Here is a 22,906-nt window from a genome sequence, read left to right as displayed (position 1 = left end):
TACTTATGTGTGGACACCCAGTGAGTCATGGATGCTTTCTCTGATCCCATATGGTCAATATAATCCCTCAGTGGGCGTCATCAAGGCGACGGCGATGAATATCATACCTGACAGTGGCTACATATATCTGGCAGATGGTGCAAATATCGAGGTGTCACCCAAGGAGGCTAAGTGTAGGTGCGGTGTCGCACCTTGAGGGTGGATATTCGAATAGTCATATAGACAGCTCGAGTTATGAGCAGCGTATGTGGTAGCTATGGATTGTGAACTGTGCTCTTAAGATGCTGACAATCAGAGACGAACCAAGGGAGATTTGTTTCAAGTTTCCTTGCCGAGTCAAAGTGCGATGCCTTGACAAAAAGCCTAAGTATGGGATGTACATATGCATATGTAGCCCGAGGTATTATGTACGGCGTGAGTGCGCAGCCTGTGTGTGACATTATATAAAAAACGGGTCTGCAACGTCAAGTGGAGAGAAAAAACGTAGGAACAGCGGTGAAACTTCTGTCTGCCGAAAGCATGAGATTAGGAAGAAAGTGATCAGAACCAAACTTGCCGGTCAAATTAAAGAATATTATCAATTTGCCAAACTTTGGTCTATGTCAAAGTTGTCCGTCGCTGCGATATCCAACTCTTGAGCAAGCAAGCCAGAACTCTGTTCCTCCCTCTTCACTCCAGCCTAAAGGTCCAAGGTCACACTCGGCACAAATAAGAAGTTTGAGCTTCCTCCCTGGCACAAAATTAATCAAAAAACTAATCCCAAGTAGTAATCGAACCTGACGGAGAGAGCGATAGAGATTCTACAGGTCGAGAAAAACCAACGTTCTCAAATTGCATCGGGTTAGGGGTAATCAACCACCATTGTGTAAATTCAGAGGCACTAGGCAGTTGTGGAAGGAGTGGATGAATGGGGATGTCAGAGGGTTCTATCTGTGAAAATTGTCCGTGGCCTATTAGCACGTCAAACTGGTAGACAGAATGAAATCAGCGAGCCTGTAGACTTTCGCGCTCTTTTAGTGCTGCTACGCCTCTTTTCAATATGACACTTCCACATTCCGCTCGAGGACATAGTAAATCGTATTTATTGATCTTTTCTCCGTCTGTAGACTCGCTGACATCGATGATACCATGTTCAAAGGAAGATAAAGGATGCGGATTAGGTCGAGGTTTAGAGGAGGAAGCCTGGAGCGCTTCCCAAAGACCCACAGGAGGCAGGGATTCAGATAGATTATCAGAAGCCATCGTGGATTACCGCGTCACGAATTGTGACGGAGGCGCGTCTCGAGCCACGAGATGTGTGACAGTACAATTTCTCCTTCGTTGATTCAGAACAAAACTTTCGCCGCCGCTTCTGCGCCCATCCCACTCAAAAACGTGGCTGACGCAAAAGCATTCGCCTGTACAGATCATACTGAGCTTCTCTGTGCCCAAAAAGATATGTCAACCACTGCAAGCACAAGTTTCATTCCCACCGGACTACTGGGTTCGTCCTCAAAGTCTCATACCTCCAAAGACGCATTCATTCCCTCTGGACTACTCTCCACGGCGCCTGCAAGTACTTTTGGACTGGACAGCGCGTTCAAACCAAATGGCCTTTTGGGTTTAGGGCAGCACGCGACGAGTACTGGTGTGTTGGTACTCAGTATGATCAATGTAGCACAGCTGACGGGGACCTAGCATCAGGCTCTTCATTCATACCCAATGGCCTTCTTGCGGCTACTACTGGATCCCAGACATCGCTGGATGACTTCCCAGCCGAATTTGACCTTCCATTATCACAAGATATGATCGCCTCAAGGGCAACTCCCTCAGTCTCAACCTTTGTAGGACCCCCATCGACTACCTTACGTGCAACCAACTTCGATGGGAGAACAATATTCTTACGACGAAAACCTATAAACACGGCTCGACGGGTTTGTTTCCTGATTTCCTTGTGGCGAGTATGCGTTTGGTTTAACAGACCCTGCAGAAACTCGCAGCCGCTACTCAGACACGTCAAGTTGGAACTTTACTGGATGTACCTTTCCATAGGTTGTTAAGCGAGATTTCTGAGGATAAAGCTAAAGAACTCAGTCGCGAAACGTGGGTCTCCCTGCGGTCATCCTGTCTCCAGTATGCTCAAAATGTTCCATAGTCCACAATCAGGTCATGCATCCTTTAACTCTGCTGGAGCCGACGATTCTCTATGGGTTGACCGATATCGTCCAAAAACTTTTACGGATTTGATGGGCAATGATCGCGTCGCGCGAGAAGCAATGGAATGGCTTAAACAGTGGGATAAATGTGTCTTTGGAAAGAGTAGTAAAGGTAAGAAAAGGAAAAGGGATGATGAAGAGGAGAACTTCGACATGAATGACCCACATCAAAGACCCAAGCAGAGGGTACGTGTCGTGTTACTCGTGGTACCACAGGCTCATCCCTATTGTGCTCTAGATACTCCTGGTATCTGGACCTCCCGGTCTGGGGAAAACGACACTTGCACATGTTATCGCGAAACAAGCTGGCTATGAAGTGATGGAGATTAACGCTAGGTATGATTAACTTTGCTTTCTTGCTATCGTACTGACATTATGCTTGAAGTGATGCGCGGTCGGGTCAAATAGTAGACGATCGTATACGGCCGACGCTAGAAACTGGATACACTGTGAAAAGCAGCAAACCTGTACTCGTCATTATAGACGAAATTGATGGTGCCACAGGTGCTGGAGACAACGTGTGTCCCTAGTCATTACCCAAAGTACCCATTCAACTGAAATGCGATAGTCTAGCAACTTTATACACAAACTGGTGCAACTCACACATGACAAGCCACGGAAGAAGAGTGCGTCTTTTGTACCCTTATTCCACGAGGGTGCTCAATAATGTTGCACAGATCGCTCTAGTCACCCAGGAGATAAGAGGACCATTCTCCGGCCCATCATTTGCATATGCAACGACATCAATGCGTCATCTCTGGCAAAACTACGTCCCATTGCATGTCAGCTCCGCTTTCAGAAGCCGGCAGATGTGCACACAGTCAGACGCTTACGAGAAATTTGTGCTATTGAAGGCTTGAAGGCGGAGACGCGAGCACTTTCGACATTGGTAGCTGTTGCCAAAGGTGATCTTAGAGGCTGTCTGAATACTCTTCAGGTAAGTAGCCTCGATATAATAGAAGCCCCAACCGACTATTCCTAACTGTTTGGTAGTTCATCAAGTCAAGAGACGCAGAGGTTACCGAGGCTGTCGTGCGGAGGTCAACGAAAGGGATGAAAGAGGCGGACAACTCCATCATATCAGCGCTCAATAGTCTATTCATTCCCTTGTCAAAAAAGCGTGCCAAAGAATTGGGCCTGAACGACGAAGGAGAGTCGCGCTACGTCAGTCGTATCAGTCAAGAGATAGATTCATGCGGCAAGGACAGCGCGATCGCTATTGGTAGGTATCTACGTATGCAATCGCTATACAGAAGAGGCAAATAATATACCTTTTGTATAGGCTGCTTTTCACACTACGCCACACTTCGACGCCATGATGCTAATTTCTCGAGATACGAAAAGGCCAACGAGTGGCTTATGACGTTTGATGTACTCTCCACTGCGATGTACAACGATGGCGATTTTGCGCTAAGCCCTTACCTGACGTATTCCCTTGTGCCGTTCTATCCACTGTTCCAGGAGCGTGGCGCTCCAAAGGTCGAACGAGGACAAGAAGATTGGGAGGTACGTGCATGCCTCGCCACACATCTCTTTCTACAATGTGTACTGACACTGGTGCTACAGAACCTTCAACTGACCAAGTCCAACGAGGAGATTTACAAGTCCCTCACCCGGGGTCTTCAAGTAGCTAGTACACGACAAAGGGGTGATTTTAGGCATCTCGGAAACTGGCCTATATTGCAACTTGAGTTTGCGCCGTACATCAACCGAATTATCTCGCCGCAGCTTAGACCGGTTTGTGTCAATACTCTGTTGTTCATCCTGACATTGCTGAAATTGCCTTCTCTTTCAGATTAATGGGCAACATCTGCGAGTAGATGAACGGCCTCTGATGTCTCGTTTAGTCGATATAATGACTAATCTGGAACTACGTTTCGTCCAAGAACGCGCAGAAGATGGTCAGCTGACGTATCGTCTAGATCCGTGAGTCAAACGTGGTCTTAGCTTTCTGCCAGTTGTTGACCTTTTTCAGACCGGTAGATGTCTTCATCACTTACGACGGGAAGCGAGCGTCCGACATTGCTATTTCAAGATATGCGGTAAGGCATTTAATTGCCCAAGAGGTGCGTGCATTACTGCTTGTGTGATGCGTACAAAGAGACCTAAACTGTTCCAGGTCGATGCGCGACTCACTTCTCGTCAAGAAGACGTCGTTGATCGAGGACAATCAGGCAAGCACGCCCACCTTTTCGGCGGGTAAGTGGTCGTTCAATGGCAACTTGTGATATGTGCTCATGTCGTATTACCAGGAATAAGAAGGGCAAAACTACAGCAGCATCTGTCGAAGAAGCTGAGGATGATTCATTCAACCCTTCTCCCGGAAAGCGTCCCCGTAAAGACCTGTCTGCTAACATCGATATTGCTGATAGGGTATAGTTTCCTTTCTTTCTAGAAAATGGAGATAACTGATTCTGGTCTTCGATCTCTTAGCCGCCTACAGACTTTTTCGGTCGTCCTATCCAGCCTACTGCTGCCGGCAAAAAGCCTCAATCAAGTGCTCGCGGATTCAACCCCTTGAAATCCAGTAGTACGCCGAAGTTCAACGTGGCGTACAAGTTCAAAGAGGGAAACTCAGCTGCAGTACGGAAGCCGGTCAAAGTCTCCATTTTTCTTTAGACAACGGTTGAAACACATGCTCAACGTTAGTTCGCTATTTCCACTTCCTTGTATAATTCTGTAGATTGTATGGACCCATGATGTATTATCTTAGCTGAACACTTCTTTTCCAGCAGCTTAACCCGAAGCTGAAGCAATCAGATCATCCTGTTCGAATTGATAGTGGTACATAATCAGAAGCCTGAACATCTATGTACGATGTGTCAAATTGTTGTTATCAACGCATCCACCATCCTTCTAACAATACGAATCGGTTCCGGCTCTCGCATTCTCTCGTCTTTGAAAAACGCGACACATGGACTGACGGCAAACCTTGGTTGACGACGAAGAGGGAGGCTCCCAGAAGACGAGCTTCGATCACGATTGACATCAAAAATTTCCGGTATTTCAATAGCAAGTTCTACGGGTCCATGAGGAGGCGTAACGAGGAGGTCATCTTGAGAACTGTAGTCAGATATGGATTGAGAGCCGACGACGAACAATTTGTGCGGGCGAGGAGGGAGTCCCTGTAGCAGTAGAGCTCGATTTTTGTGCTCGTTCCACTCTGCGTTGGTCCATGAAGTAGGAGGGTTCGACGTACTCACTCCCTGGAGAGAACCTACCACCACCTCAACATCGACCTCTACTTCCACTTGAATATTTTCGATATTGGGTGACGGCTCAGATGATACTGAGTTAATTTGGCCATCAGGAGGATGAACAGGTCCGGCGCACGAGGTGAGGTCCGAGTCAATTGGTTCATCGGGGGCGTGAAAAGTTTCGACAGAGAGTACGTCGTTTCGCAGAGTAGGAATGTTGATTCGAGAAACGGGGTTGAAATCAAAGATTCGTCTCAGGAGGAGATTGAGTGGATCGGATATGGGTAAAGCGTCGCGCAGAGAGTCGCGATTTGCCAGAAAAGCGTCGAAACAGGGATCACTGCTGTGCGCGTAGTTCCAAGGGTTGTGACGAGTAACTAGATTGACAAGTATGACACCCAGCGACCAGATATCGTTGAGCGGGGCAGAATATACCACGTTGTTGGTCTCTTTCCCGATACACTCTGAAGAATTGTGAGGACGAGAATGAGCAAATCAAACCACCGACCTACCTGGACTCATATAGGCTTTACTCCCACACCCGAAATCATGACACGCCCGTTTATTCGTTGAAAGACCGAAGTCGGCAAGCCAAATATCGCTCCCATCCACTGAGCATAAAATGTTTTCCGGCTTCAAGTCACGATGAAACACGCCTTGTTGATGACAGTAGTACACAGCGTCTAGGATCTTGACATAGGATGACTTGATGAGCTGATCGTTCCCTTCAAAAAGTCCCTTGTCCACTATGGCCGTAAAAAGGTCGTACCCTTCACAGTACTCGAGTACCACGAAGACAAAGTCATTCTCCTCAAACGCTCCGCAGAAAGTCACAATATTGGGATGATGAGATACTTTCTTTTGTAGTTTAAGTTCGCGTAGCTGCATTTCGTAGTCTCGAGATTGTGTATCTGCCTTGAGAAGAACCTTGATCGCGTAATAGCGAGTACTCGAAAAAGACTTGGGATAATTGTCAAGCGCTTTGTACACCTTCCCGTAGGCCCCAGCACCCAAAAAGTCGAGGATATGAAATCTACCGTTGAGGATTTCTTGAGAAGTAAAGTCGGGCATGCAAGATGTAGCTTTGATGGTAACCATGATGATTAAGTAGAAGCGACCGGCGTAGAGAAGAAGAAGGAAGATAGAAATGTTGAGTGAGAATAGCAATGTCCTACACTGTCAAAGTGTGGTTGAAGTAAAGGAAGAAGAGAGAAAGAACTTTCGCACATTTATAGTCGCTGCACGTGGCTCTCCCGATCATCGATCAAATATGGGGCAAGCTCAATAATCATAAATTAACTTGTTTCTCAAGGAAATAACAGACAATAGCGCGATGTCGACTAACTCTCCTTCAACTGAGTCTTCGGTATGGCTTCTGCAATCGCTCTACGACTCGTCCTAAATTTTGTCTTTTGCTCAAAAGCATACGCCATCCCAATAAGTGCATACTCATCGAACGCCGTTCCAATGAAAGATAAGCCGAATGGCATACCCGGAGCAGGATACGCGATATTTCCATCGTACTTGATTGGTTCATCTTCGGGGAAGAAGCCTAAAGGAACTAAATGTGTAGAGCAGGATATGATCGGAACAAATGAAGGTTAGCAAAACACAATGCAAAGAACTAGAAATTGCACATGCCTGTAACAGTTGGATACCCTGCAATGGCAGCGGGGGTTGTTGTGTCTCTGGCTGGCAACACCAATGCGTCAAGTTTATATTCCTTCAACGCTGCATCAATTCCCCTCGTAGCACCCAGCTCCAAGTTCCTTGCAAGTGCTTTCCCGTAAGCCTCGTCACGCCCATTCGTTGCCTCACTGTCAATCAATATCCCCTGGTTTGAATAGCCTTCCGGAAGCTCCAACTCAGCATGGTCGATATTGAACTGAATCAAATCTGCGAGCGTACGAACACCAGTAGGGACTTCCTTCAACGCAGCTAGGTACTCATTAAGTTCGATTTTGAAATCGACGTGGAGCACTTGCAGACGGTTCAAGCCTTTGATTTCCTCTGCGGAAGGTAAGTTCGCTGGGTCGACGATTGTAGCACCAAGGGATTCCATGATACGGAGAGATTCGTCAAAGGCGGAGAGTATGGATTGGACGTCAATAGTATCTGAGGGTATACTGGAGCGAGGAACGCCGATCCGTTTGCCGCGGAGGGCATTAACGTCGAGGGCTTTGGAGTAATCCGGCACAGGATGAGGTTGAGAGAGAGTACGTCGGTCGTTTGGATCTTCGCCGGCTATGACGGAAAGTACAATGGCAGCGTCTTGCACTGTTCGAGTCATTGGACCGACAGTATCTTGAGCGGCTGCGATGGGAAGTACTACATACAAAGGTTTCAGAGATGGATTGGTGAAGGATCCAACTGATATAGACTATAGTGACTCACCTCCGGCCCTAGACGTGAGCCCGACGGTTGGCTTAATTCCAACGACATTATTATTTGCAGAAGGCGATGTAATACTCCCGTCCGTTTCTGTCCCAAGAGTCACTGTAACTAGTCCCACAGAAGCCGCGACACCAGAACCGGATGAAGATCCACCAGGTGAACCTTTGGGATGATACGCGCTTTTACATTGGCCGCCTAAACCTGACCAGCCACTGGGAACTGGACCGCGAAAGTGGGCAAATTCGGACATGTTGGCTTTGCCTAGAAGAAGAACAAAGCGTTATGAATGAATGAGGTCTGGAACGAACAGACGAGGAACAAACCAAGAATGATGGCCCCAGCATTTCGAAGACGCTTCACCACACCTGCATCGTCTGGGACTATCGAGTTATACAGGGCATGAGACCCAGCAGTCGTGCCCAGGCCTTCTAAATTGTATGAGAATTTCATCAATTATCTCCAGGACTATATTTTATCAACCTGCCTTCAGATGGTAATGTTGCCATATTGTCCTAAGTAAAGTAAATAGCAAGTAAAAACAGATATTCATGCACAATTCAACAAAACTAGCCTTCAATAGCACTGGAATACCATGCAGCACACCACGCTTTCCGCTACGTTGCCTTTCTTCATCTAATATCGCCGCTGCGTCTAACGCAACAGGGCTGACCTGCAAAACAGCTCTCAATTCCGCGCCATGAAGATTGACTTCTTCAATACGAGCAAGATAAGCCTGTTATTCGAAAGTCAGCTATTAAGGATCTACAATGAATAAGATACGTACGGTTACTAGATCAACGCTTGTGAATCTCCCTGCATCGAGGGCTGCTTGCAGCTCCACAATACCAGCCTCATAGAGGTCTGGAAGACAGTGCTCGGAGGATGTCATTCACTGAGGATATGGATCTGGGGAGAATTTGTAGTACATGAGAACATCAGCCCGGTAGAAGGTCTGCTATTCTGAACCGATGTTCCCTGATATTCCCTCACGCTGGTTGATTCGAGACTTGAGTGAGCGGACCTGAGCGGACTCCGTGGAGCCATTATCATATACTAATTGTCACGTGAAGTGCACTGTACTATGTATCCTTCGGTGCCTCAGCGTAACTGCGTTCTTCGTACAAACAAGTGGAAGCCGGGTTGAGGCAATGAATGAGATCCAATATCCCAATACATCCATCGGTCCCTTCTTCGCTATATCCAGCCGCGGAATCGTCGTTTTAGCCTTTGCGGTCGTTTTGTTTCAAGTTGAATCAACACTGATTACCGTCACCAGCACCGGTACCACCGAAGAGTATAGTAATCACAATGAGCAAGGCTGGATATATATACAAAATATACATGCAAATTTCAGTAAACATGAGATGATAATAGATCATACGAGAATGGTTTGTTTCAAGTTCATCTGAGCTCAGTCTGAACTTCAACATGCTTAACTTGAAAATCCCAACCCTCTCCAAAACATATGGTACAGCATATGCTCCTCCTCTGCCATACGGTCACCCTCTTTTATGGGCTCACCGAGGAAGGAATGACAAAACTTCAAGACGCCAGTAAAGGTCCCTAGAGCCCCGACGATAGTCCACCACTGTGTAGGGAAGGCATCGTAGCTACAAGAAAGCAGCCAAAAGACTAAGAAAGGAAAATAGAGTATAATAAACGAGAATTTGCTCAGGAATTTCAGAAACAAGATGCGAAGCGGAGCAATCACTGTGTTCCAAGGACCGTATTTGTCGACCCTCTTAGAAAAGGGATTTCTTTTGCTGGATGGTAATATTCCTTGAGGATGCAAGCCATAATATATCGGTCGAGCACTTCTCAGAAAAGGAAGGCCATCGGCTGCAATTGAAGCCCAAATTTGACCGTTATACGCATGCATCGAGAGCGCTATACCTGTATTCCCGCAGCAGAAGAGATATACCACCGAAAATATAGCGTTGGGGTGCCTAGAAGTTGATATTGAATTCTAAGAGAACAAGTCAAAAAGGACGGCCTTTGCTTACGACTGAAATTCAAATAACTTGATGAAAACTTCATCGGTGAAAAGCAGTACAAGCAGTACCCCCAATGTTGCTAGCACTCCGAGGGATTCCTTCTAAAAAATATACATCGAATTCGCATTGAGCTCGAAGGGATCTGGAATACTATCACTTATAGAAAGAATCATTCTCACCAGAATAATATTATAGGCGCCGCTTCCTGTATAGATGTCTACCTCCTCTTGGACATATGCCTCCCAAGCTTGACAGTTGAGGCGTTGCAATTCCAATCTTCTATACATCTCGTCGGAGAACTCCCGCGCCTGCTGTGATCTTGCACGATACTCCCCGTCTGCAAAAGTTTCTTTTTCATTCGCATTATTAGCCCTGTTTTTCGCTGCTTTTTTTTGCTTCTGAGTCTTACGGTGTTTCCGGCCCTTTGAAGAAAGTCAGTTGAGCTACAAGTACATAGAATTTGTAAACGTACCATGATGGTACGAGGAAGAGTCGTGGAAAGTATAATTGAGTGGCGGTTCGGACATGAGGAAGCGTGACCACGCGTCGCGTCACGTCGCGCGGCACGCGTCCTCTTCGCTCCTGTGCATCATTACCATTATCTTTCAGCATAAACAGCGTTCTGGTGTTAGACTGAGTCTGCGTACACACTAAGTACAAAAATATAAGCTACACGACTAGATTTGTTCCATATAAACAAGATATTTTCTAACTTAACGAATATCATACTCCTCGCTACCACCCACAGCCACCACGAAATTTCAACCCCCATTATCTGCATGCCGCTTCTACCTAATTTACGACTTGGTAATCAACCCACAAGCCTAAACCTGACCACCGTCCTCTGACCAGGAAAACATCGATGCGAGTCTACAGGGAGCACGACAACCTCTAATTCGCCAAACATGTCTCTCATAAGAGGCACCGCCATCGTTGGTGTGACTCCAGGAGGAAGAATCATGGGTACCATCCCTCGACAAGCAAAACGGGTGATGAGCCCTCCGTATGCAACTACGCATGAACGACTACTCGGTCTATTCAAGAGACAATTGAAAGAGGAATGGAAATCAAGATTTTGACTCGCGAATGTTGACAGTGAACAACTCACAAAAATTTGACCGACGCCACTTTTTCAATTTGGTGCATCGCACTTGTCACAAATTCGTTTACCTCGTCTTTGCGCTCGAGCAATTCAAAGTCGGGAGCCACGATGGAGAATTCCCCGTCAAATGCGAATTTCGACATAGTTCTCGGGATTATCGGATTGAGTTTTGAGGCGGACAAGGAACTGGGATTATTAGAAAATTTGGAGGAATTAAAAGAATTACAAGGATGTATGGCATTGGTGGACGTGGTATCGGAGAAGGGAGCCTCAGAATTAAGGACATGGGGAGGCTCGGATGGTTTGTTTGTGTGCCCCGTTGACGCTGTTGAATTTTGTTTACAAGTGAGGCTGAAGGCAAGGTAAAAACCTTGGGCTTGGATGAAGGATTTGAATAGACTCTGTAAATCGCATATGAGGTGAGAGATGGATTGGTATTCCGGGTATGGTGTCGGATTACGGGGCTGTAAAATTGAGCAAATGTCCAGATCAATCAAAAACCTTATCAAAGTGCGATAGAAACATACCTTCGGAGGGGGTATAGGTCTCTGAGGAAGCTTTATGGCCGGAACGTTCGGTCGTATACAAGGCTTCAATTGCGAGGGACCACCGCCATCAGTGTGCAATTTGGTGGAATCACGCTCGCAGTCAAGAACAATCCTTACTCTTCTATGCACCTCTACCTTTCTACTTCTCCGAACATCAGGCGGCAGTCGTCTCCATGTACATTGGTCGCAAAGTGCCTCACTATCGTTGGTCTCTACATTCTCTGTCTCACCTAATTCACCGGTCGCACCAGGATCAGGAGATGATAATGAAGGAAGCATCTCCATATCTGTAACATTTAGACGATTTTTGGCTTTGGTTTGGAAGGATTTAAGTTTTGAGGGTTCAAGCTTCAGTCCACAATCCATACTAGCACAGCGTCCCACCGCCGCACGGAGAGGATTTTGTGGTGGTGGGACGTCAACAAGAGGAAATGCTTTCTGTGATTGGGAGAGCATGTTGCTTGAGTGACTGTAACCCAAGAATGAGATAATATTACCTCGACGGGAACTTCGACTTCAGTTACCAAGCTTGACATGGCTTTCGACTGCTCCGCTCTTGCTTGCCGAATCCTGGCACTCCGAGCACTGCGAATCCGACAAGGGAAGCACAACTTGAACTTGTACTCAACTTTGTTGGGAACGATGTGCTTGCAGCCACGGATGGTGCATATCCGGGCTCCGACAGTGACAAGACCTGCGGGATCGTGTAAGGCGTATGATCCCAATTGGTTTTTTGACTGGACCTTCTGAAAATATAAGCAATGAGTTGATGATCTTGAACATCATGAGATGAAGAATGAACCTTCAATGGAATTGAGGCTGAGCCTGAAGATGGAACAAATGTTGACTGGTCCCCCTGATATTTGTCTTTCTCACATCCCAACCGTTTCCTCTGATAATCCCGACGATATTTCCGACACGTTGGGCAGCATTTCCAAGTATAATTCAGAGGAAGAAAGTTCCGACAGTGCTTGATCGTACAACTTATGGAAGAGTATCCAGATGATAGAACGGCGTTACAATCTGCGCTGAGGTCTGGTTCATTTGCTAGCATAGAATTGAGATTGAAATCGTCCTCGTCAGATTCGGTGAGATCACTGTCCCATCCACGGATGAGCACATCAGCACCCAGGGCGTCGTTATCAGTTTCTGTTGACACGACTTGGATTTCTTCATCCTCATCAACATCCATGGCATCCTGACTCTCCCGTTCATCTTTTCCGTAACCATCAAACCACGATACACGTTTCTTACTGCTCTTACTGCTCTTCCTCTTCTGAGCTACTTGTGCTGTTTTTTTCACAGACTCTGCAGGTGGCACGTAATTTCCGCTAGTCCAGCCCCTCATGATGCAGCCCATGCATCTGCGGCGAGTACCATCAACACGAACCACACCATTACATCCAGGATTGGAACAAAGACGTAGAGAAGTAATTCGCGGGACGCGTGGGGGTAGAATATCAGCCTGTAATTTCTGTAATGGCTGATGGGCAGCAAGGGTGCCTGTTGGAGGAAGAGGCGTGGAGACGAAAAGGTTTTGCGATGCTGAGGGAGCAGTGAATACCGCGGGTTCCGGACTGGCTGGGCGGTTATTAGTTGGTGGTTGCTGATTGGAAATTTAGAGGATGGTTCGTGCACGGATTTTTAGATATTACCTTTGTTGGAGACTGCAACGCTTTTCTGGATGGTAATCGAATTAACAGACGAGCTTGAATTGATTCCGGCTGGGATACGGGAGGCTCCGCGGATTCCTCGCTAGGAAGCGGAGCCTCGGAAATGCCTGGTGCTAGCAGAGGCGGAGGAGAAGCAGGAGGAGTTTCAGGATAAACCAAGTCAAAATCATCGAAATCAGGCTGTACGATTTAGAATGTCACATAGAACGAATTCGAAAGAAATTCACCTCATCATCGGCATCTTCTGTAGCTGGTTCTGGCTCTGACTGTGGATATACCAAGTCAAATTGCGAAAGGTTGAAATCCCCCAAGACGGACTTGAAAAGCAATAAACAAGTGTTTTAAAGCCATTGATTACCCCACATACCGAAACAGCACCGCGTATAGAATCAACTAGATCCCCGTTCCCTCCCTCTGCGACGCCACCTCTGCTCTCCGTTTGGCCCCGGAACTTCTCAAAGTCAAATCGTCCTGCCATTGCCCTGTCCTCCATTGCAACATCTTCACAATCAAAAGATGATGCAGTTGACGCAGCAAGGCTCATGTTCCGACCTGAGCTCGTACAAGATCGAGAGCGAAAATGCCCTACTTGCGGATTATAGTCATTCAAAAAAAAAAAATCGAAGCGGAGTTCACCAGAGGGGACCGTCGAGTAATGAGAAAAATCAATTTGAATTGTAATTTTTTTCCCTTGGATTTCTTATGTAAGGCCAATACTAGGCCGTTGCGACTGGATACGCGCGCCGCGAGAGTTTAACGTTTTATACGCAAGTATTACAATACGTAGCAAGACGACTAATCTTGCCATTCATACGAGCCAACAATCGCGGTCTTCCCTACAAGAGATCCTTGAGTCGGCGAAAGAACAGTCATTTTCTTGTGAGGGATATCTAGTTTCGTTCTAAAGATTAACCATGCCATCAATTTCAGGTCAGCCATTCCTATAAATACGGGGGTGAAGAAGCAACTTACATCACGATAAACCCTACGACAGTCAAATCCAACAACTCTTCGTCGTATCTCTCATTTTCGTCTGGATGGTACGGAGCAAGAACGGCAAGAACGGCATTAAGGAGACCTGAGCCTGGCTGAAGAGGGTCCACGAGCACGGGCTGTATCTCTGAAACCACGCGCGCGGCGCCAACAGGTAACGCGGAAGACGGAGCCATCGTTTCTGTGAAATTAAGTGTAAGAGTGTGTGGGGCGATTGGGTCTTACTGACCTGCACCGATCCGATAAATCGTCAAGTCACTAAAGCTAATGACGTTTGCAGATGGGGCAAGGGTGAAATCCGTTAAAGTCTCTCCGCCTTGAGTGCCACCCCTGATCCCAATTGGAGAAGGCATTGTCTCTCCGTACATGTAGGCATGCATCTGGTACTTGTGTACTCGCTCACGATAGTTATGATCGAGTTCAACTACCTGTAGATCAGATGAAACCCACAGACAGATGAGGAACCGTAGAATACGAGAAAAAGAATCCACGTACACCACCAGACTTAGGTATTTTCAAAACCGTCAACATCGACCCATACGCACGCTGCATCTCGACATTGAGTTTCTCGTGTCCCACAACAAGTATAATGTTTACTGTATGTGTAAGAACAATAAGTACCACCAAGGCGGTTTGTGTGTAGTAATAGAGGAATATACGACGAGACTGACTTTTGAACGCGTCGATACAGGCTCGAATGAGTTTTTGACGGAGATCATTGACTCCAGTGCCCGAGGACGAGCCAAACGAAGACGGAGTGTCAACAATGACGCCTGCTGCGGAACCTGATGGCCGAAGGAAAAAGTGAGGTTCATTAGGAAATTTTCGCCTAGTAAGACAGTAAGAGAAAATAATTGAGAAACGCACCATACCTTCGGGATCCTGGTCAGATTTCTCCTGGATGTTGACTCCGAGGTTTCGGATAAGCCTGTCCATTAATAGAAAATTCCGTTTAGTTTCAGCGTGGCCGTACCAATAGACTAAAGGAAGAATAGCGTTGGACGATAATGTCGTGGGCGCAGAAGTCGCTGCGGAGCCAAGAGGATTTGCGGGAGAACATGTCGGGATAAATCCATGGACTGCTGCTGCTGATAGAGCTCCTGGACACGCCCATCCACCCTGTAGGAAGTCAAGATGAAGTCAGCTATTCTCGATAGTGTCTCGATGTAGCCTTTACCTCGTTTGGGTCCACATTAGCTAATATAGGCGCCCACCCTTGACCTGCACGAACGGCATAATTGACCAGGATCTTGCATATACTGGTCTTTCCTGAATTTTCAGGTCCTAGAATCAAGACTCTAGGAGGCTCTGCGGAAATTTCGGCTTGTGGTTTCGATTGTGCCAAGTGAACCGATTCGGGAACAGGGGATCCGTGTAGGTTCGCCAATGCTTTGACGCGCATTTGCTCTAAAGCAATGTGAAGGTTACCATAGGCAGACATAGGAGTTTCATCAGAGATGTATTCTGTGGGAGGTTGACCTGTAACGTGTTTCCGATAACAGAGGGAAAAATTAGTTCACAAAGTGTGGAGAGTTTAAAAGAAGATGAAAGCTCATCTCAATAGTACATCCAACCCAAGTGAAAACCGCTGCTTTACACTCCGAGCCGAACAAATATGGCTTTCCTTCGACCAACTCGGCACCGAAGATTTCTGCTCGTCCCCGTATCAGCTAGTTCGTCTTCAGTCAAATGCATGCAGGATCACTTGAAACTCACTGTGATAGCTATCGAAGTACCAAGATCTAGCTCAAATCGATATTCAGTCTCTGCATCCAACACCCATTCTTTAGCCGCATTTTCTTCCAACATTGTCTTTCCGTCACAAGAAATGGGAAAGGAAATGTGATGGACGATAACTTCAAAATGAAATATTGACACTGAAAGTAACACTGAGGTTTGTCGAAACCTCAATCGACGAAGATCAGAGTTGCAACTCAAGACGTGATGTGCGAAAAGTATCAATGCTAAGATGATCAGTCGACAAAGCCCAGTTTCAGTTCCTTCGTCGGGGCAGTTGCTCGCTGTTATGCTCGACGTCGAAGACGAAACAGTCAATCGTCCTATCCAGGGGTGGAGATCGTGCCACGTGAAAGTTCGCACGGTATTCTCTTAACCTACGTTCAAAATGATAAAATCAAAATCAAGTTGCAATTGACGTCCTCGCCCAGTCGCGTTTCGGAATAAACGGTAATGTTTGCGTTTACTCATTAGAAAGCTTGGAAGCACTGTACTAACCTAATTTCACCCCAAATGTTTTGAAATAACACGACCCCACCCGAAGAGTTTACTCAGTGAGTGCGTATAGGTGCGTATGAAACTGAATGAAAGCGTGGACCACATTTCCCTTCCAGCTTGCTTGAACTGATTGGCTTTTCGGATCCCGCTAGACTCGTACAATATCGCATAGGAAGTGACACGGAACTCCCTCGACAGCTCATGTACGCCGCAAAACGTACACAGTCTGTCGGTTTCCAGGCTCCATGCTATGCTACAATTGATCTTGGCTATGGTTTGATATAGGGTTTTATGATAATTCCTATTATTTCATTGTCATGTTCTCCTCTTGCTCCCCTGCACATTCGTGCTCTTATGTGAATCTCGACATCATCGGAATCCGAAAAAAAACATATCAATGTCGAACTTCGAAACTAGAACGGCCCTATCGCCTGGTTCTATTATTGCTTCCACACCGCGGTGTAGGACTCAGCTGATGTTGATTTTCTCTTTTGGGCTAAATGGGAACATTGAATCTAGAAGAGAAGATCTGCCGGTAATCCGAGAGAGTATATCAAGGCTGAAGCTCTGCAAGCTAAAATCTCACTGGCAAACTTTATTCCCCCCTCTCTCCTTTGTTGCTTTGTATAATGTCTGACTCTACGAGCTACTATTCGAACGAAAAGAAAGGTCACGCGCTTAAAGTTGTCAGCGAGTCGGACGTTGATATTGCTGCTCAGCTGGTCAGTAAAGGTGATGGAGGAGAGTTAGACCCGCAAGTCGCGAAGAAGCTTCTGTAAGCCATTATCTGCCCCAAACCTAGCAACAGAAGACACCCCTTGTCTAACACACTTTTGACGCAGGCGCAAGATAGACCTCCACATTATGCCATTGATGTGCTGTGAGTTTTATGAGATGTTTCTCATGAACTGTCTACGCATATGTTAACCACTCATCTGTACAGTGATGTACCTGTGAGCGATCGACATACTCTCTACGGCCGATTGCAGATTGTTGAAGTATTGTTTTCGTTCCAAAGGATGACATTCGCAGACAAAACTACGTTGGGACAGTCAGCTGTATTAGGAATCGAGTGTGTTTCACTTTTATTACCTTGGGTCATCCTGCTCACCGCTCGCCGGATTTACTACAGAGCGACCGCTCACATCAACCAGAACCAGTTCAATTGGTTGAGCTCTGTGTTTTACCTAACATATTTGGCCTTTGAGGTCCGTCACTGCAATTTTTTCCGGAATTAGGCATCCCCCATCATCTTATTTCTGATACTAGTATCCTCAAAATTTTGCGCTTCAGCGTTTCCCTGTTGGAAAATGGATGAGGTGAGTCTTGCCAGGATCTTGCACTTCGGTTTGTCCGCTCATTCTCCTGAAGCCTCAACATTTTTGTATGGGCTGTAGTTCTCTTGTACGCATAATCTCCCTCTCGGTCCCGCGCACCATAGGAGCTCATCACTATTTCCTTGTTCGCTCTGAAAACAGATCACACGCCGCGTGTCATTCCTTTGGCGGCCTCTTCGCTGTGCGATTCATTCTCGGAATCTGTGAAGGCGCAATTACCCCTGGTTTTATGATTGTGCGTGTACTCTCCTTCCGAATCTCCTCGTTGGGATTCTCCAAACTGGCAGCTCGGTCGGTAGTGCTGACACCGATTTTGACGTTCTTATGTAGGTTACGTCTATGTTTTACACGCGTCAAGAGCAGAACAAACGCGTCGGGTATTGGTGTAGGTGTCAGATTCCAAGATTTATTTTTCAAGCTTCAGTTTCTTACTCTTTCACCCTTTTCAATACTTAGTCTTGATGAATGGCTTCGCCGTGATCTTCTTGGGCTTCGTATCCTTTGGGCTTCTACATACCAAGGTATTTATCGTCGCTCTTGCACCGCTGTTCCGAATGTGAACGCAATAGACTGATCAACCTCTTTCTTCGTACCTCTCACCTTTCAGACACATAATTTTGCACCTTGGCAATGGTATGTCCCATTCCTAGTCGCTGTCGAAGCTGGCCATACTCATTATCTACGTCCTACTCTCAATAGGTTGATGATTATAACAGGTCTTATAACTCTTGTGACCTCAGTTTGCTTCTGGTAAGTCTCGAAACAGCAAGAGCATAAGCATGGATAATATGATCCGTATGCCTCCCTTAATCTCCTTCTATTCTCATCTTTTCCTTCTACTTCCGCTTATCCAGGTTCTGGTTCCCGGATTCCCCGACGACTGCATGGTTCTTGACGGTCGAGGAGCGTGCTCTTGCTGTGCGGCGCATTAGAGTAAATCAAACAGGTGAGTATATCCATCGAGTCCTGCTCATCCGAAGAACTGCTGAGAATTCCATCAAGGCGTCGAGAACAAACACTGGAAGAGGGAACAGTAAGCGCGATGTCCTGTCACCTTTCGAGTGAGATTTCGATGCAATATTTAGGTTCATTGAGACGCTTCAGGATTCCAAAATATGGGCTATGGTTCTCTTCGCTGCGATCGCGTACGTCTCTATTATAGGCCGTCTAATAGCTCTGCAGCTAAGCCTTGATTATTCTTCTCTCTGCCAGGAATATCCCAAATTCCGTAGGTCTTCTCATCATCCTTAGAACGACTCACAGAAATGATTTCTGCCCCTAGTTAACAAACCAAAGGCAGCTCATAATCGCTCAATTCGGATTCACCCCCATAGAGACTACTCTCCTGGGATGCGTCGACGGAGTCATGGAGATTCTCTCTATCTGGCTTGGAATTTCGCTCGCTGGAATGAAAGGCATTGGACGAGCGTACGCCGGAGTAATCATATATATCCCCGGTCTTCTAGGAGCGCTGTTGGTTAATTTGTTGCCATCTCATTTAAAGGTAGGGTTGCTTTTTGGGTACTGGCTTTCGAGTAAGTGACCAATAGCCCTTGGAGGTTCGCTCTTCAGTGTTTTGTACTCGGACTGATTGAAAGCCATCCGTAGTTTTTTCCATCGCACCGTTTGCCATTTTCCTTGGTTGGGTATCTGGACTGGTAGCCGGTCATACGAAGCGTAAGTGAAACGTCCTTATAGTATGACACACCAAGCATAATCGCTCATCTTTTATGTAGGAACCACCACGAATGCTTTGGTTCTTATCGGATACGCGATAGGTAATTTTGCCTCGCCGTTCATCTGGAAATCGAAATACCAACCTCAGTGAGTAGTTTAGTCTTCTTCCAAAGCGTCGACGGATATTTGAATTTTCTCAGCAATCACGTCCCCTGGGATTTTTTAGCTACCAGCATGGGTGCATCTATCCTCATCCTCCTTACTCTTCGCACCATGCTTGCCAGGGAGAATGCTCGTCGGGACAGGGAGACCTGCCAGGATGATTACGACGATGTTTACCTGCCATCAAAGGAATCAGAACTTGGCACTGCTCAGTCTAAGAGGAAGATTGACAAGGTGCGAAGGAGAAAATTTTCTGCAGCTCAGTCTTGACAATTGGTGTTGTTAGGTTTTCCTTGACTTGACTGATATGCAAAATCGCGACTTCCGGTATACGCTATGATTCTTGGCCATGATTATTGATATCTATGGGTTCAGATATCTTGCAGACTAATATTGATATGATCTTTGCTGTTCATGCCTTTATTTATACGCATAGTAATAGGCTATAAGGTACAGCACTGTAAATACTTAATTGAACTCAAACTCCTTCAGGTCGCGACCGTGGATACTTTCGACACCTAAATTTGTCGCCTCATTATGATGGTGGAAGTAAATCTCGAGATGATCTCTGCAATTTGAAGAGTGTTGTCATTCCCAACGATTTCATACTGATAGGTCGTTCGTCGCTGCCCCAATCAATGTACGACAATAGCAGAGGCGGTCGTACCCGCGGCATTCGAGTTTGCATCAGCGACATTGTCTTTCTTAGCCGCACGAGCAGCTTCCCTCCTTTCCTTCCTCCACGCTGCAATCTCTCTCAGCCCCGCAGCCAACAACGGAATCATAGCACTAGCAAACAACGGTGTATACACCGCATACTTGTGTTCCGCTGGGAAATACAACATTGCCAGCATCCCGGGGTGGAAGAACGCCTTGCTCGAAAGTGTCAACGCGCGAGCCGAGTGTACCAACATTTCATTAAGGGTAAGGTTGTTTTGTGCATGAGCGAAAAGCTCGTGGAGTGCTTTAAGAGAACCTTGAACTTGAGATTGGACTTGTTCGTCGACGGGCATACCATCGATTTGAGATACGAGAGTGACGGTGCTACGGAGAGTGTCGTGGCTCCGCATGACGTTCTCGTGCGTGCGCTGGCGGAGAAGAGTGTCAATTTGCCACGAGGACACAGTTTTCGAGGAAGATAGGGAAGACGATAGGGATGAAGGTAAACGCGGGAACCCAAGGAGAGTTAGTAATTGGCGGGAGAATGACGAGAACGGAGTTCGTAGGTCCCGAAAGGTGAGCTCTAGTGTGGTGGGTGGTGGCGTAGGAAGGTTGAGAATGACGATGCCACCCCATTGAGGGATGAGGAATGCACTAGAACTAGATGGGGTTCCATCTGGATTTAGTATTATGAGAGGTCGACGCGCGGGAGATGGCACGAAAAGCACGAAGTGAAGGACCGGATCATTAGATGAACTAGATGCTAAGGATGGAATGTTAGCTGACATCTTTGAACAATTAGATTACACACATAGCGTCCATTCAGCAGAATTTATGAAAACCGTTAGATCTTCGGGGGTAAGTACAAAAGCAGTCCCATTAGAAATGGACCGGGGCTCAAAAGCGAGGGGGGCATGAAATTGAACTTGAGACTCGACAGTGAAATTGTGCAGAATGCCTAGAGCAGATGTAATTGGGTAAATGTGTTCTGTAGAACTCATCAGCAGCAGTTGTCGCAATTTCATTTCTTTGACTCACGAGCAAAAGCCTGTTGGATATCCCAGCTCGTGATCACTTGACCTGCAGAGCCATCTTCATTCAAAAGCGTGAAAGATAGACGATACCGAGGTGAATATTGAGCCGCACGATGGTCAATTTTGGGAGCAAATAGCGAAGTAAGGGTAGCAGCCAGGTTTTCAGCGTGAGGTGGATAATACAATCTTCGATCCTCAACAGATGGTCGCTCTCCGGGAAGAATAGCGTAACCACAGAACTGACCTCGAGTCCGAACATCAGTTCACCTCAACGAGTATAGGTATACACAAAAAGCACATACTGCAGTCTTGACCATTGTTCATCTGAACGTCAAGATATGGTGATGCGTGGTGCAATGAGTCTTGTATAGAGGAGACTTGGTTCGAGAAAGCAGAATCTAGGCATATTTCCAGTGGAATTTCCAGTTTCTTCTGGGCTTGCGCAAGAACTTCGGACGTTGGCAGAGGAAGTCGTTCGATACTAGTTGTTGTCCACCATAAGGGTAGTGCCAGAGCAACAAGGACCCAGTACGAAGCTATAATGTATCGCCTGATAGGGTCAGATTGGGAAAAAAGGGTAGAAGGGTTTCGAAATCGACTTTCAGCGTCCATGATGGACTTGAAATGAAGAGATAGATGTTCGACGTCGCAACGGTCCGTACCGCTACACGAAATAAGCGCCCGATAGAATAATTTAGGTTTTGTCAGTTTCCCGCGATAACACCTTCAAGGGGTTGATTTAGGCGTAAATCACCCTTGATTCAGTGAAGGCAGGCATACAAACTACGCAAAGAATTGTCAGCTGCGGACCGTGCTATAATCGAAATTAGCGGTCAAGCTCCAAATTACAGCTAGAGTAGTTTGAACGCTGATGCAAGAGATGCTCTCCACGAGGCAATCACGAAGCAACTTGGGTATCAATGAATCGGTTACAAACCCCTCTATCTTTCCTCTCTTCCCAAACGTACTAGTCCGACCATTCCGATAGTTGGCTATCATGGCGGATGCGGCAGAAAACTCTACCGGCGCAAAAGACGTGCAACCCATTCGACAAAGTGAAATTTGTGAGTGTCAGACCTTTCGTGCTCGTTCAACTCTAACCTCGGTGTATCTCATGAACAGTTAATGCAGCTGATGCCGATGTTGTCATTCGATCCTGCGATAATGTTGAATTTCGCCTTCACAAGAAGAATCTTGAATTTCTCTCAGGAGGTTTTCCTCCAGCAGATACTGAAACAAACCCAAATGAAATCGTTCGACTTTCAGAGTCAGGCGAAACTCTCGAAGTTCTATTTCAGTTTATGTACCCCCAACGATTTCCATCTCTGGATAATATGAAAATTGACCCATTGATTGAGCTCGCGGAAACGGCAGAGAAGTACGAAATCTTTGCCCTGATCCATATATGCGAACTCCACTTGAGGTGTGTTTATTGAAGTCTTGCGGTTGTTCCATGTAGTAACAAATTAATAGGAGTTTCATGCGACAACATCCCAGAGAAATTCTCAGATTTGCCGCAAAATATGACCACCGTGAACTCGTAAAAGAGCTCGCCCCGATCCTTGTTCCCTATCTGCCTCTTTCTGAACTTGCAGATTTGTTGCCTGCACACCTGTATAAACCTTGGGTAAGAAGCTGCTTAAAGCGTAATCAATCGTCTACTAAGCCGTCCGATTCTAGAGTCTCTATCGAGCACATTGGATGA

General features: G+C 46.4%; 10 protein-coding genes across 10 annotated transcripts; 3 read left to right on the top strand and 7 right to left on the bottom strand.

Annotated features, from left to right (window-relative positions):
* Positions 1–602: 602 nt before the first annotated feature.
* C8R40DRAFT_1049697 (Mss4-like protein) lies at positions 603–1,242 on the bottom strand (the record flags this gene model as incomplete). Its single annotated transcript, XM_046224581.1, has 3 exons — positions 603–726; positions 782–950; positions 1,002–1,242. 3 exons carry the CDS (start codon positions 1,240–1,242, stop codon positions 603–605), a joined length of 534 nt encoding a protein of 177 aa, XP_046084759.1.
* Positions 1,243–1,784: 542 nt separating this feature from the next.
* On the top strand, positions 1,785–4,814 carry C8R40DRAFT_1049660 (P-loop containing nucleoside triphosphate hydrolase protein; the record flags this gene model as incomplete). The annotated part of the gene is made up of 15 exons (XM_046224578.1): positions 1,785–1,913; positions 1,970–2,097; positions 2,135–2,381; positions 2,434–2,531; positions 2,581–2,713; positions 2,764–2,851; positions 2,894–3,132; positions 3,189–3,417; positions 3,478–3,701; positions 3,762–3,932; positions 3,991–4,121; positions 4,171–4,261; positions 4,315–4,394; positions 4,448–4,568; positions 4,629–4,814. The coding sequence occupies 15 exons, from the start codon at positions 1,785–1,787 to the stop codon at positions 4,812–4,814; spliced, it is 2,295 nt and encodes a 764-aa protein (XP_046084758.1).
* Positions 4,815–5,017: 203 nt separating this feature from the next.
* On the bottom strand, positions 5,018–6,490 carry C8R40DRAFT_1172462 (kinase-like domain-containing protein; the record flags this gene model as incomplete). The annotated part of the gene is made up of 2 exons (XM_046231854.1): positions 5,018–5,856; positions 5,905–6,490. The coding sequence occupies 2 exons, from the start codon at positions 6,488–6,490 to the stop codon at positions 5,018–5,020; spliced, it is 1,425 nt and encodes a 474-aa protein (XP_046084757.1).
* Positions 6,491–6,663: 173 nt separating this feature from the next.
* C8R40DRAFT_1113010 (amidase signature enzyme) lies at positions 6,664–9,069 on the bottom strand. Its single transcript, XM_046228442.1, has 7 exons — positions 8,571–9,069; positions 8,358–8,519; positions 8,271–8,298; positions 8,110–8,211; positions 7,787–8,047; positions 7,034–7,720; positions 6,664–6,953 (listed from the first exon to the last, which is right to left on the bottom strand). Exons 1-7 carry the CDS (start codon positions 8,673–8,675, stop codon positions 6,733–6,735), a joined length of 1,566 nt encoding a protein of 521 aa, XP_046084756.1. The 5' UTR covers positions 8,676–9,069; the 3' UTR covers positions 6,664–6,732.
* Position 9,070: 1 nt separating this feature from the next.
* Positions 9,071–10,318, bottom strand: C8R40DRAFT_1113008 (uncharacterized protein). The gene is made up of 4 exons (XM_046228441.1): positions 10,253–10,318; positions 9,960–10,202; positions 9,790–9,881; positions 9,071–9,732 (listed from the first exon to the last, which is right to left on the bottom strand). Exons 1-4 carry the CDS (start codon positions 10,253–10,255, stop codon positions 9,219–9,221), a joined length of 852 nt encoding a protein of 283 aa, XP_046084755.1. The 5' UTR covers positions 10,256–10,318; the 3' UTR covers positions 9,071–9,218.
* Positions 10,319–10,410: 92 nt separating this feature from the next.
* Positions 10,411–13,757, bottom strand: C8R40DRAFT_1238413 (uncharacterized protein). The gene is made up of 8 exons (XM_046233458.1): positions 13,471–13,757; positions 13,331–13,420; positions 13,086–13,283; positions 12,233–13,036; positions 11,928–12,176; positions 11,410–11,868; positions 10,889–11,346; positions 10,411–10,814 (listed from the first exon to the last, which is right to left on the bottom strand). The coding sequence occupies exons 1-8, from the start codon at positions 13,645–13,647 to the stop codon at positions 10,592–10,594; spliced, it is 2,658 nt and encodes an 885-aa protein (XP_046084754.1). The 5' UTR covers positions 13,648–13,757; the 3' UTR covers positions 10,411–10,591.
* C8R40DRAFT_1113005 (Pre-mRNA cleavage complex II protein Clp1-domain-containing protein) lies at positions 13,758–16,363 on the bottom strand. The gene is made up of 10 exons (XM_046228440.1): positions 16,332–16,363; positions 15,813–16,210; positions 15,653–15,766; positions 15,274–15,582; positions 14,969–15,215; positions 14,768–14,881; positions 14,592–14,692; positions 14,326–14,524; positions 14,076–14,277; positions 13,758–14,004 (listed from the first exon to the last, which is right to left on the bottom strand). Exons 2-10 carry the CDS (start codon positions 15,903–15,905, stop codon positions 13,899–13,901), a joined length of 1,485 nt encoding a protein of 494 aa, XP_046084753.1. The 5' UTR covers positions 15,906–16,210; positions 16,332–16,363; the 3' UTR covers positions 13,758–13,898.
* A 597-nt stretch (positions 16,364–16,960) lies between these two features.
* C8R40DRAFT_1049286 (major facilitator superfamily domain-containing protein) lies at positions 16,961–19,847 on the top strand (the record flags this gene model as incomplete). The annotated part of the gene is made up of 20 exons (XM_046224554.1): positions 16,961–17,106; positions 17,174–17,227; positions 17,350–17,403; positions 17,464–17,539; positions 17,601–17,650; positions 17,703–17,735; positions 17,810–17,903; positions 17,999–18,053; positions 18,125–18,189; positions 18,276–18,301; positions 18,368–18,418; positions 18,523–18,614; positions 18,671–18,701; positions 18,754–18,813; positions 18,881–18,896; positions 18,951–19,203; positions 19,277–19,345; positions 19,405–19,492; positions 19,546–19,741; positions 19,794–19,847. The coding sequence occupies 20 exons, from the start codon at positions 16,961–16,963 to the stop codon at positions 19,845–19,847; spliced, it is 1,563 nt and encodes a 520-aa protein (XP_046084752.1).
* Positions 19,848–19,954: 107 nt separating this feature from the next.
* Positions 19,955–21,897, bottom strand: C8R40DRAFT_1149595 (phosphatidylinositol-glycan biosynthesis class S protein-domain-containing protein). The gene is made up of 4 exons (XM_046229533.1): positions 21,504–21,897; positions 21,206–21,445; positions 20,979–21,155; positions 19,955–20,930 (listed from the first exon to the last, which is right to left on the bottom strand). The coding sequence occupies exons 1-4, from the start codon at positions 21,811–21,813 to the stop codon at positions 20,143–20,145; spliced, it is 1,515 nt and encodes a 504-aa protein (XP_046084751.1). The 5' UTR covers positions 21,814–21,897; the 3' UTR covers positions 19,955–20,142.
* A 437-nt stretch (positions 21,898–22,334) lies between these two features.
* On the top strand, positions 22,335–22,831 carry C8R40DRAFT_999799 (uncharacterized protein; the record flags this gene model as incomplete). The annotated part of the gene is made up of 2 exons (XM_046236813.1): positions 22,335–22,624; positions 22,675–22,831. Coding segments are annotated over 2 exons (447 nt in total), but the record flags the coding sequence as incomplete, so codon positions are not given.
* Positions 22,832–22,906: the final 75 nt, after the last annotated feature.

Source organism: Lentinula edodes (genome assembly GCF_021015755.1).
Source record: "Lentinula edodes strain Le(Bin) 0899 ss11 chromosome Unknown C8R40scaffold_25, whole genome shotgun sequence".
NCBI lineage: Eukaryota > Fungi > Basidiomycota > Agaricomycetes > Agaricales > Omphalotaceae > Lentinula > Lentinula edodes.
Note: the sequence above shows the minus strand (reverse complement) of the source record. Positions and strands in the feature narration are given on the sequence as shown.